Source organism: Podarcis cretensis, assembly GCF_951804945.1.
Source record: "Podarcis cretensis genome assembly, chromosome: 1".
Classification (NCBI taxonomy): Eukaryota; Metazoa; Chordata; class Lepidosauria; order Squamata; family Lacertidae; genus Podarcis; species Podarcis cretensis.
Window position 1 is genome coordinate 49,567,013 of NC_137170.1, and position 13,484 is coordinate 49,580,496.

Below are 13,484 nucleotides of genomic sequence, written 5' to 3' on the forward strand. Positions count from 1 at the left end.
TATGAAAATCAGTCTGCTTCAACAATAGCTCTACTAGTAAATGAAGATACAAAGGTGTTTATATGAAAGTAACTTCCGTACTCTCAATTTCAACTATTACAAGCTGTTTGTCTGACTCATGGCTATTTCCTTTCCTGACACAAACACATCTTCCTTTTCCTCTACCAGCAGGATATAGTAACTGGGGGTGAAAGTGAACTACTCCTTACTCATACACCACCACCAAAACAAGCAATTGACTGGTGAATGAACCTGACTGCTGAAAAATGTACATATGAACTAGAACTAGATTTCAAAGAGATTACTCAGTCTTAAAGGGCAAGGCTTGCAGCTCTGACAGAAAAAGAACTTTTAAACCTGAACATCTGGCCTCATTACACTGGAGTCACTGGAAAGGAATATAAATATGAAACTTTATTAGTATTTTAAAGTATTTTCTGGATCTTAAAAATGTGGTTTAAACCAGAATTTGTGTAGTAATGCAGATTTTAGGTGACACATTTAGATCCACGTTTGAGGATATAATCAGCAATGTGCAAATCCAGGCTTTTGATTTGTCCCTTTATATAAATAACAATACTTACAAAATTAGAATTTCAAACCCAGGATTCTCAAGCATCAGAGACTTTGAGTAAGACTCACTAGGGCTTACTTATCTTTTCCCTTGTTCTCACAATATACTTGAAAAGTAGTTCAAAATCTAACTCAACCCTTTGACCAGCCATCCTTGTCTTCAAATTGTTGAGCAGCATTTCTCAAGAGTGAAAGCAGCAATAAAAGAGCCACTGAATAATTGGATTCTTTTCACCACTGAGCACTTCAAGTTTACAAAGGCACAGAAGTCTCCCACTGCAGTGCTCTTGGGCAGCTTGGCGATCTCCTAAAATGATATAAGAGGTGCAGTTTTCCCTCCACCCAAGTCTCACCAAACAATTTTCAGTACTTGTACCGAGACCATGAGATCGAAAGAGACCAGGCAATAGAGCAGCAATTTACATCAACAAAGGGGATTTTGATGCACTCCTCCGAATGAGGCAGCATTACCATGTTAATAGCTTTTTCACTCTCAGCCTTCTTTTCCCTAGGACGCTAGAGACTTTTGCAAATGGAGAACAGTTCCACTTTCCATTTTAACTACAAACAATAGCAGAGTAGCTCCTTAAACTGCATCAAATAGCAGTCACTGAAATCTCTAACTAGCCATCCTCTCCTGCCATTTTTATTAACCACCAGGCCCAAGGAACAAAACGGAGAGAAAGCAACTTGCAGTTTTAACTCTATCCCCACCTCCAAATCCCCTAGGGATGGCAAGAGGAATTGCCTGCAGAGCCACTAAATCAAACTTCTTTACTATGTTCTGTGTGTGCCTCCTTCCTGTCACCCACAATTAAAGAGGATTCAGGTATGTTTTCTAGTATTGGTTTGTTTGTGGCCTCCTGGTTAACAGAGCTGTGATGGGATCTCCCCTCCCCTCTCCCCTTAAGCTTCATTTTTCAGACAGCTGTTGTTCTTCACTAGTTCCCACACTCATCCACTTGTTCCCTTGTCACATACTTTGAATGTGTTCTCCTCCTGACACTGACTGCCTCACACAATAATACACAATAATGAATGAATGGAAATGTTGCCTCTGCTGTCAGACCGTGGAATACAGCCCATTCATTAGCACTAAAATGTTCTTCTGCCACCAGCGTAGATATCATCCTTTTTACCTGACACCTTTCAAGAAGCTTCCTTTTAGGGGTGGGGGTGGGGGAAAGTTTTCCCTTTTATGCTGCTTCTCGCAATCTTCTTAGCTGGCTGAAAGAACCCTAATATGGCCTTGTCTGGAAGTTACTTTTCTCCCATTAACCTCTATGTGCAGGCATCAGGGATAGATTTTGGACTGGCACACTCCCCCACCCCATCATCATTTTTTGTTAACAAAACGGGTTGGATTTAGTAGTGCTTAGAGTAGACCAACTGAAATCAATGGGAGTTGACTAAGCCCAATATAAAACCTATATAAAACCTATATAACCTTCTGAACCACACCACTGAAGATAAACATGCAGCCTCTTGGTTGTTCTCCTGCAATAAATGACTGCAATAACAATAGGTGTAGCAATACTGTCAGGCTGTCACCACATATACAAGGCAAGACCATTAGAGGAAGATTCCACATTTATTCAAACATATATAAATATAATGATCTGGAACAAATATAATGATCTGGTCAAAATATTGTGCCAAGAAGATGCCATATTGTTTATTTCTGCCTAGCTGAAGAGGAAAAAGTCTCTCAATAGGAAATGTACTTGATGTGCAGGTGATGCAAGAACAAATGTAAGACTTCTGGCATTTCAGTATGCAAAACTGACTCATGGTCTTACCTTGGAGAACGAACCCTGAATTTTCAATTCTGTACAGGAAAGATGTGAATGGTGCAATCGGGGACTTTGCAACCAGAAGCTGCAGAAACAAAGACAAAATAAAATAAATAAATAAATCCTATTTTATACTGCTACTGATTACAATTCCAGTTCACAGAGAAAGCTTAACAATAGCAACCATCAAAAGTCTAGGCTATTTTGTAACAGCAGCTCTGCAAATACTACAGACGTGTACCACTTTTATTTGCAAAAAATGTACCTTTAGCCCTTTAGATTCAAAATATTCATATTTTTATTCACATTTAAGTCATATTTTCCAAAATACCACACCATTTGAATATGCCCTTCCACTCTGTTGTATATGTTTCAACAGACAACAAGAAATGCTCTAAACATCTGTGTGTTCCAGCACAGAAGGAGAGAAGATAGACTATGGCAGAGCAATGAGACCCCACATAGAAATTTGCACATTAAGAAAGGAGCTGAGTCAATCCTTGTTCCCATGATGGCTTTGGTTTCTTAAGAGTACTTGCTATAAAATATTCAATTGTCCAGGTCAACCCAAGCCCATACAACCAGCCCCCTATATTATGATTTGCACACGGAATGGTTGCTGGTAGTTCATGTGACTTGCTGCTGCCATTCCTGCAAAAACATGTCTGCAGCCCAAATCTGAAGCAGATTTCCTCACTCATTTCTGCCTCAGGAAAAAAAGGGAAAGGAACTGGAAAGCAATTTCCCAGTCTGTGGTTTTCACAGCGGCATTTCCAACTTTGTAGCCCTAAGGGCACCATTTAACAAGGCTGCTGATCCAAAGCACATTCTGGTTCTTTTCAGAGCTCCGTTTCAATTAAAGTGATGTCATACCCATTTCACCAATGCCCGGAAAATACACCAGACTTTACTACTTTCTTCATTTTTAAGTATGCATGGACAGAGACATTTCAAAAATATCCATACGGCCTGTGAACAGCACTGTCAGGGCCACTCTTCTGTCCCACAATTAAAGTTCTCCAGCAATATACCTTATAACCCTGCTCTACTTTGAGCTATGATAAAATCTGCCATTTCTTGTTGTCCATTAAATAACACAGTTCAGATGTGAGAAACGTATCTTTATCACTGCCATGCCAAGCAGTGGCTTGTTTTTGGAAGTTGCAGTCCACAAACCAAAAGATCCCTTGACCCTAAAGTGCAAGTGAAGGTGTTCAGCTGTTCTGAAACTCCTTCCGTAGAGTTTTATGCAGTGACAAGTACCATATGGGCAAGCTGCTACAAAAGGAAGTACGAAGGAAGGAAGAAATCTTCATAATGGTATTTTTTCATGTGCATTTTAGGGCCATTGGACAATTGATGTTATACCGTTTATATACTGGATTGGTAGGGGTGAGCACTAAAGAAATCCCAAAAGGTTAGCTACTTTCTCACTTTTTTATTTGGTTAGTGAATCTACATGGAATTAGTCAACAGACAGCCTGCTCCAGAAGATGAACAGTTAAAGCCCAGTGGAATATAACAAAAAAAAAATTCCTTTGTAAACCGAACTTGAAAATAAAGGCTCTCATAATTGTCCTCTATATAAATCTAACAAACTCAGCTCTGTTTTATATGGATGATAACAAATGGACATATCCTCATTAAGCGGCAAAACAAAAGGCAAAGAGATCAGCACAGATGGCATGATGGGGGGTGGTTATTGGGTTGTTCTTGTTTTTATATTGATTATGTATTTTGTGGTTTATATTTTGATTTTATCATGTGAACTGTCCTGAGACCTGCAGGTATAGGGCAGTATCCATATTTAATAAATAATAATAGTGTTGGATTAATTTTTCTATTTAAAAAGCCATCAAAGAAGGCACTTCATCCTTCACTCTGTATCAGACCATTTTAGAGTCACACAGATGTACAGTAAGTAGCTGAACCATTGGAGAAGAGTTCTCAGTGCACTGTATAAAGACACAATTCCTGTCTGAGCTCCATTTTTGCCCACTTACAACAGAATTCTTAGTGCTGATTCACGTAGTTTATAATGACACCTAGCGCAACACTGAATCTCTTTTAAAACAGACTTCCCCTTTTTTAAAGCAGAGATGAATAATGAATTCAATTCATTATAAACTTTACAAAAATAAAACACAGTCTACCTGAAGACTTGGGGGGGGGGGGCGTGCACACGCAGACAAACAACTGGGGTCAGCATTTTAATTCCTAGTAAGATTGCTTGTTGTCTGCAATGTGAAGGATCATTCTGCAATAGAAGAAAATGCGCTGGGCACCACTTATAAGTACATCTGTAGAGATCCTTACAAACAACCTCTTATTCTTGCTTATTTATAACATCTGTTGGCCTGCATGTATCTTCCCTAGCTACTGAGGTATGAGGGTACAAGACAAACAGAGGAAAATTTTGAGTAATGTTATGCTAGCAAAGCCATCTCAGGATGTGATATAAACTTGGTGACCTGTTGCACGGTGGAAATCTGCAATGCAAGTACTTTCCCTTCCTCAGCATAAGTTATTGTTCTTCATGCAAAGAAAAGCTGCTGGAGAAGGAAGGAGCGTGCCACTTGTAGCCATGATGCAACCCCCAGAATTCCCTTTCCTGCATTTAACCTCACTGAATGAGGCAATAATCTTCACCCCAAGTCACTGGGGTTGCCATGTACTCTGCTCATGAGGCTTCCGGCAGCGAAATTGTAAGGGGAAGTTCCGTTCTTTACTTACTGGTAGAAATCGGAATAAAATAAAGAACAATCTGTATAAAACACAAATTTCAAACGGCAGACACATGGCATTATTGAAACAAACATAATAAAAAGCCCTTTTGTCTTGCATGGCTCCTCAGAGGAACAACACATCAGTAGACTCAACCACAATATTATGTTATGCTATTGAAGTATTCAGATATGGCATATGGCAACCATCTCCATTTCATAGTGTTCCCTGTCAACTGCCTTGGGATGATATGGGGAACTTTCGTCTTGACAATCCTTAAATGATGCCTAGGCAGGTGAGAAGAGAATGCAGAACAGAAAATAAAAGAAAAACAAGAGCGAGAGTGATAAATAAAGAGATAAAAGAAACACAGGCACAGTTCTTTTTGCTTTAGCAAGGAGGAAGTTCCAAGCAGTGTTCCTTGTGCTGCATTAGTCATAAATGAAGTGAATGGGAGGGTGAAACCCCATCTCTTTGAGCAAGCCATCTTGGTCCCTATGGCAAACGATCCTGCAAATTTTTTTTCAAGAGTTATGGCAATGGTTCAAAAAGTTGCCCCGTGCTTAGAACCCATATGTATGACTGTAGAGATCACAAAGAACAAAACCTTATCCTTAAATTTCACAAAATTAACTACCCAGTTCTGAATACTATTAGAATTTTTAATCTGCTATGAGATTTTAAAACCACAACTAACATTATTATTGTTAACATCATTCATAAATCCCTTTCCCAAAGTGGTGCATAGAACTTTGTTCAGTTAGTTACTCTTTACTTTTAAGCCCAACTCTCTAATTATCCAGTTTGTAACTACATTTGCATGGAAGTGCATAGCTGAAAAGTGAGAAGAAATGCACCGAATCAGCAATGTCATTCAACAAGGGATGTGATTATCTTAGAATGTTCAATTAGATTCATGAACTAATAAAACCACTGCTAAGCAAAACAAATCTTTCCTCCGATTGTGCCAAATGTCTGGGACAGGCAATCCTTATGCCAGAATATCCCTTCTTATTGTAGATGGAGAAACATTGTTTTTTCAGCTGCTTCAAGAAAACAGGAAAAGAGCCAGTGAGGAAAACAACTCCATTGGCTTTTGCATCAATTCAAGAAACTTTACTTTCCCCTGTTTGCTCACATCTTCTGTACCATGCAGGGGTTTAATCTGCTGTGCCAGTACCAAAGCAGAGCAAAAGGAAAAATATTGAACTTGGAATTCAACCATTCAACTGCTAGTTCTTATTATGATCATAGGAAGGAAGATGTATTATATTTACAGATTCAAGCCATTGGTCCATCTAGCTCAGTATTGTCTACAAGGACTGGCAGAAACTCCTTGAGGTTTCAGACAGATATCCCTGGGGATGTCAGGGGTTGAATCTGGAACCCTGTGCATGCAAAGTGTGTGGCCTTCTCCCAGATTCCCTGAGAACAGGGTATAGGTAACAATATTTGCCCAAATGCAGTATTCATGTTCCTAGCAATTAAGTGTGTGCCCAAATAGGGCAGCCTTGGGTACTGTTTAACATCACTAAACCCATATAAACCCATACCCAACAAACTTTCTATATAAACATTTTTGCCTTTAAGTGATAAATCACCAGGCAGATTTAATATAGAATGCTTAACCTCACTTGGAAATTTACAATGCTCTGGGAATTCTGCTACTGCAGTGTTTCCCAACCTTGTGCCTCCAGCTGTTTTTGGACTACAATTCTCATCATCCCTTGCCACTGGTCTTGCTAGTCAGGGATGATGGGAGTTGTAGTTCAAAAACAGCTGGAGGCACAAGGTTGGAAAACACTGTGCTACTGTACTGGTCACTTCATTGCAGAAGTGCAGGAATCCTGACTCTGTGTCAGGATGGTCCCTGAAGCGGTGGTGAGGCTGCCTAGCTAATGTTCTGCGCAAGTTTCAAAAAACTGTCTCTAGCTTTCATGATTGTTTTCTTTAAATATTTATTTTTCCAGAATACACACATGACAAATACAGTCCCCACCACACATGTGCACACCAACGTGTGCATGTCCCCCCCCTGCTTATTCCCCCCCATATATGTAGAGTGTTTATACATTCAATGATTCACAGATTTCCAACACTTTGCTATTGTTAGCCTTGCTGCTGTAAATGAGAAAACCAACAAGTCCTTATTTTTTTGACAGCTCAGCCTTTCCCATCATGGTAGGATAATAATGCAATTTGAGGATCTGGAGTGGTTTGTTGGAGTGTTATGTGGCTAGCCTCTTCAAACATTTCTTTCCCAAAGTGCTGGCCCTCTCCTTCTGCATCCTGTTTCGAGGGGTTTGCTGGCTACCTGCAGAAGGGATGCCATCAATGGCAGATTCTGCCCACCTGCCATTTGGGTGGGAACACTGGGGCACTTCTTGACACTGGAGGCTGGCAGGGCTGAGCAGAGACATACCTCCATTCCATCCAAACCAACTCCAGCATGGCAAACAGGGGGTTTTGATCACTTTGCCTGTGGCCATTGGTCTACAGAACTATACAACTTTTAGAAGACATCTGAAGGAAGCCCTGTTTCAATAAGTTTTTAACGTTTGATGTTTTACTATGTTTTTATATATTAATACACATTGAAAAATTGAGGACTTAATCTAGGGAGCTGATTTATGCTGAACCTATGCAATTTTTGACTACAACAAAGGTTAGCAAGGTATGCGACTGGCAGGAAGTGGGAACACCTGTCATTTATAAGACTTTGGTTTCTGTTCACTGAAGTATACAGCCTTAAGGTATTCTTGGATCCATCAATGCACCTGGATTGTCAGGTTGCTTCAAACTTAGCAACGGCCGTTCATCCCTATTATCATAACCTTGACACCTATAATAAGCTCTATGTACCACTACCCCTTAAGGACTGTTTTTAAGTTGCAGCTGGATAGGAAAATAGTTCTTATATACCTCACATACAATCGCCTTCCCTCTTGGATTCCTTAGAATCAGACCATCTAAGAGTTGATACACCATTTGGGCACTAAAAGTGATTACTATGTACACACAAAAGAACACTCAGCAGTTCTACATTTGGAGAAATCCTGATGGAGGTACAACAAAGCCCAAGCACAAACATTTTCCAGATGTTTTGCATTTGGTTGCCATAACCAAGAATTGGAAACTTTAATTTAATACATTTCAAATCTGCTTCAAAAGAAACACAACAGTATTCAAACAATACACAATACTGATACAGTTTAAAAGCATTAGAAGAACCACCATTCATAAAGCTCTATTACAAGACAGAAGTACTGTTTTTGGGGGACAGGAGGCAGGCAGGTGTGCAGGATTCCCTGGTCCTGAATGGGGTAACTGTGCCCCTGAAGGACCAGGTGCGTAGCCTGGGAGTCATTTTGGACTCACAGCTGTCCATGGAGGCACAGGTCAAATCTGTGTCCAGGGCAGCTGTTTACCAGCTCCATCTGGTACGTAGGCTGAGACCCTATCTGCCACTCGCCAGAGTGGTGCATGCTCTGGTTATCTCCCGCTTGGACTACTGCAATGTGCTCTACGTGGGGCTACCTTTGAAGGTGACTCGGAAACTACAACTAATCCAGAATGCGGCAGCTAGACTGGTGACTGGGAGCGGCCGCCGAGACCATATAACACCGGTCTTAAAAGACCTACATTGGCTCCCAGTACGTTTCCGAGCACAATTCAAAGTGTTGGTGCTGACCTTTAAAGCCCTAAACGGCCTCAGTCCAGTATACCTGAAGGAGCGTCTCCACCCCCATCATTCTGCCCGGACGCTGAGGTCCAGTGCCGAGGGCCTTCTGGCAGTTCCCTCATTGCGAGAAGCAAAGCTACAGGGAACCAGGCAGAGGGCCTTCTCGGTAGTGGCACCCGTCCTGTGGAACGCCCTTTCCAGCAGATGTCAAAGCGATAAACAACTACCTGACATTCAGAAGACATCTTAAGGCAGCCCTGTTCAGGGAAGTTTTTAACGTGTGATATTTTAGTGTATTTTTGGTTTCTATGGAAGCCGCCCAGAGTGGCTGGGGAGGCCAAGGCCAGATGGGCGGGGTATAAATAATAAATTATTATTATTATTATTATTATTATTATTATTATTATTATTATTATTATTATCTATTTTTTAAAAAGAGTAATGTTCAACTAAGTCATACTCAGAGTAGATCCATTGAAGTTGATGGACTTAAGGAACTGAACTATAATGAAATATTACATTAGTTCTCAAATTTCTCTTATAGGGACGGTCTTTTTTATATATAGATGCCAAATATTGCCAAAAGACATCAATTATAGTAATATAGGACCCCAATTCCCATCTGCATAGCCCTGTGCATGGTTTTCCTGATATGTTACAGACTACAGCTCTGTTTACACTCACATGTTGCAATTTCCATTCTTGGTTATTTGCAACCTTTGCACAAATCTGTGAACCAAAGCAGAGATATGTAGAACAGATCAGGCAAGCAATGTAACTTGATGTGACTAAGAGAGATACTAAAGATTGATCTAGAACAGGTTGATGAAAGAAAGTCAAGACCATAAGAGTCAAAACCAATGCACAAATATTGATATCTCCAGAAAAATATTTGCTTCTTTATAGGATTTAGGTCCCATACCTTCAACATGAGCTTATGTTGCCAGGGCAGCTAAATAGAATGAAACAATAGAATAGAATGAAACAAAAAAGGGCATCATCATCACCATACATATAAATAATAAAACCTAATAAAACTATTTATTGAATTTAGATACTGCCCTTCTTCCCAACTAAGCACATTAAAACAATCAATTCAACAACTAAATATCCACAAATCTATGAAATAGTTCATCAGATTTAGAGAAAAGATCCTGAAGGCTTCTTCATGGGGTGTACAACCCTGGAAAACCTTACTGTTGCTTTTGAAGTCACTGCCTGGCATTTGTCTCAAGCAAAGAAGGTGCAATGAGAAAAGAAAACTAGTAGACATATTGCAGGCTCCACCTGATCTATTCAAGGTTATTGTACAAGAAAAGAAGGCAAGAGGGGGCTTCGACAATTCTCCTCCAGCAGCCTCATCAACAGGGATTAAGGAACTTTGACTAAGCAGCTGAAAGAATGAGCAATTAACTCCAGCGATGCAAGAAGCAGTCAGCTAAAGGCAAATGGATTTGTCCAGTTTTCATCCTATGGAAAGGAGTCTGTGGTGGTTCTCAATGGGGCTTACAGAGCCAAATTCACACAGCCCCAAGACTGAGGCATATATTTGCAGTCATAAATGGCATGACTGTAGTTTGTGTTCCTGTTCCTGTTCACTGTTCATCCATGAATGCCATGTTAGAATTTGTCCGCAAACAACCAAATCACACACTTATTGGTGTGTGCTGCAGTGGAAAATTTTGATCTCCAAAGCTCAGTATGTTTGAAGAGAGGTTTTTAATTAAAACCAGGTTAATGGGTCACAATTCAATAAAACCCTTTATAGAGCAGTCTAAATGCATCATACCTACCCCACAAGAAAATCCTGTCCAACGGAAGCTGTTTAGAAAGGGATTTCCTCTCTGCTATTTTATAGAACAGCAGCAATGGCTGCTTGGGGCACTTTATGAGAAGTGGGTCATAAATCCAAACCAATTAGTGAAGACAGTACACAGGCAGCATTTGTGTTGAGCATACATCCCACACAAGTACACTTCAGGAGGCAGGGATCAGAATAAACAGCAGCAACATGAAAAACATAAGTCACTGAAGTGGTCCCTTCTCCAGCAATCCATGACTACATTTCCTTGCCTTGCTTGTTTTGCCCCCATCTCAGTTTAATACATACAGAAATTATAGATTGCATTAAAGGTATTTGCATAATGCATATTGTTGAGAAAGTCCTTTCCCAGTACAGGTATTAACTTCTTAATCTTCCAAGTAAAATTCACTATTATTGCTGTTATTTATACTGGGTGGAATTGAATGTTGCACTAATATGATCATTCCATCATTACAAAACATTTCTGTTAGCCAGATGGAATGATCTCCTCTGACCCAGAATGCTGTTCTAGAGCTTCCCTCAACCCCCACACCAAGCCAATTTGGGGAGTGGGGTGGGAGTAGGAGAATGGGGGAAAGCAAAATTGTGCTAGGGGGACTCATTTGTGCTGGCTTCTCCTAGCACACCTATTTAGTTGACTCTGCCCCAACTGTTTATTGTTATTCTACGGTGACCTGGGATACAATTGGATGAAGGGAAGTTTAATTCTTTCAACAAAATAAACAAATAGTGCACTACTGTAATATAAATTTATTTGGCCACTTGTTTGGAATGAGATAAACTAAAGGATAAGATGCAGCCGCCACATTTCCTGATCAATAATGCTGATTAGGGATTCACACCAAGATAAAATACATTCATGTATCCATTAAATCCATTTTTAAGGAAGGACGTTCTATTATGTTATTACTAAAGATCAAAATGTCCATAGTATAAGCCTTATAAAACTTTCCCTTTGCACTCTTTAAAAGTCCTCAGATTTGAGGACTTCCAGTGGCAGCCGGGAACATATATACATACATTTTGTTTGCACTTAGGTATCATAAGAGACAACAGTCATTGATATATATTCTCTATCTGTGTTTCTTTCTTCTTATCTTGAGGAGTCTATGCATACATGCAGTATTTCTACTGAACAACAATATATATGTAAGGAAGTCAACATCTGAGACCGTGGTTCATAATAACCAGCAAGCTATTCTGTAGTTCTTTCTCACAAGCTGGAAGTGTTGGGGCTTTTTTCACGTGATGACAGATTGACAGCCATGCTGATAAGCATAAAAGAAATCATGCCAGTGTCCCTCACCATCACTCTTTCACAAAGGGCAGTAGTCAAACTTTCTCTTACTCTCTCTCAACTCCTCACTTATACAACAACACAAAATGCAACTTAGCAAGCCCCAGACTCCAGCCAAGAAACCAAGAGATTATCCTACATCACATCTTAAAATATTTTCACCCACAGCACTGTCTACAAAATCATTTTAGGATAAAACAAAAACTCCACTACCCCTATTCCATATTGACACACGCCCCAGAAATAAAAGAGTAAGTCCAAGGTGAAAAGCTAAAGAAATAGTAGAGAACACACATTAAAAGCCCTGAATGTGAAACATGTTTCAGGTCACTCTAAACAATAATAAAATAAATAGTTGAACTGGGGCCTGATGTACAAATTCACCATGAGTTTCCAGAAGCACACAGCAAAACTAAATTAGACATTCCTTGGCCCAAAAACAATATGGCTGGAAGAACATTTGGAAGTTGCCCCCTTGTATATGTGGGTTGTAAAGTAAGTACTGATGACAAGCATAGCACTGAGCTACAGAAAGCAATAATTTAATAATCACCTGTTCTTGGTCTCAAGCAATATAGTTCTCTTTGTAGGAAATGGGAATGTTGCATTGATGTATCAGCTGCATTGCTGCTGGCTTACAAATCATACCTCGTTAGGGACCAACAACTCACAGAGACCTGGATTTATGTATAATAGGAAGTCAAGGCTTATTAGCTTGTTTATCCCACTCATAACAAGGGAGTAGAACAGGAGCAATGAGGCAGCATGCAGCAGCATGTTCCTCATTCATGATGGTAAACTACAATAAGCCAGAAACCTGGAATTATCCTTATGTGTCAATGTGGAAAATAATTAAAATTTTCACAAACTACATCAAAAACTCCAGGATATGTGAAATAATTTCTCCCCTGTTCATATTCTCTTTTGTTCTAAATTTGCGTTGCTGGACAGATCAGGAATTTATCATCCATAAAAAGCTGCTAATATTTTAAATAAGCAAAGCGGCAGTTTGGTGTTTCTGCATCCAGACTATTTGGGTAAAGCACTGTACCTGAGTTGTAGAGATTTGTGTGCAGGAGGTCCAAGTTCCAGTTCCTAGCATCTCTCCAGATAGGGCTGTGAGATACCCATCTCAAATCTTAGAGAGCTGCTGCCAGGCAGCATAGACAATGGTCTGATTCACCATCTGTTTTTAGAAAAATCATCTTTTGCTTTGAACTGAGTTAACAACAACAACAATTTATTATTTATACCCCGCCCATCTGGCTGGGTTTCCCCAGCCACTCTGGGTGGCTGCCAACAGAATTAAAAGCACAATATAACATCAAACATCACAAACTTCCCTGAACTGGGCTGCCTTCTAAAAGTCAGATAGTTGTTTATTTCCTTGACATCTGATGGGAGGGCGTTCCACAGTGTGGGCGCCACTACCGAGAAGGCCTTCTGCCTGGTTACTGCGCATAGTACTGTCCCTTGCTGGCTCAACTAAGTTTTACCTATTGAAATTAATGAACATGACTAAGTTATGTCCATTAATTTCAATAGGACTACAGTGGTACCTCAGGTTACATACGCTTCAGCTTACAGACT

At 40.0% G+C, this 13,484-nt stretch overlaps 1 protein-coding gene across 1 annotated transcript in view; it reads right to left on the reverse strand.

Annotated features, from left to right (window-relative positions):
* Positions 1–13,484, reverse strand: part of RAD51B (RAD51 paralog B) — a 336,350-nt gene that overhangs the window by 130,965 nt on the left and 191,901 nt on the right. Inside the window, 1 exon segment of the mRNA XM_079995582.1 lies at positions 2,373–2,451. Within this exon segment, the coding sequence (XP_079851708.1) occupies positions 2,373–2,451 (79 nt within the window).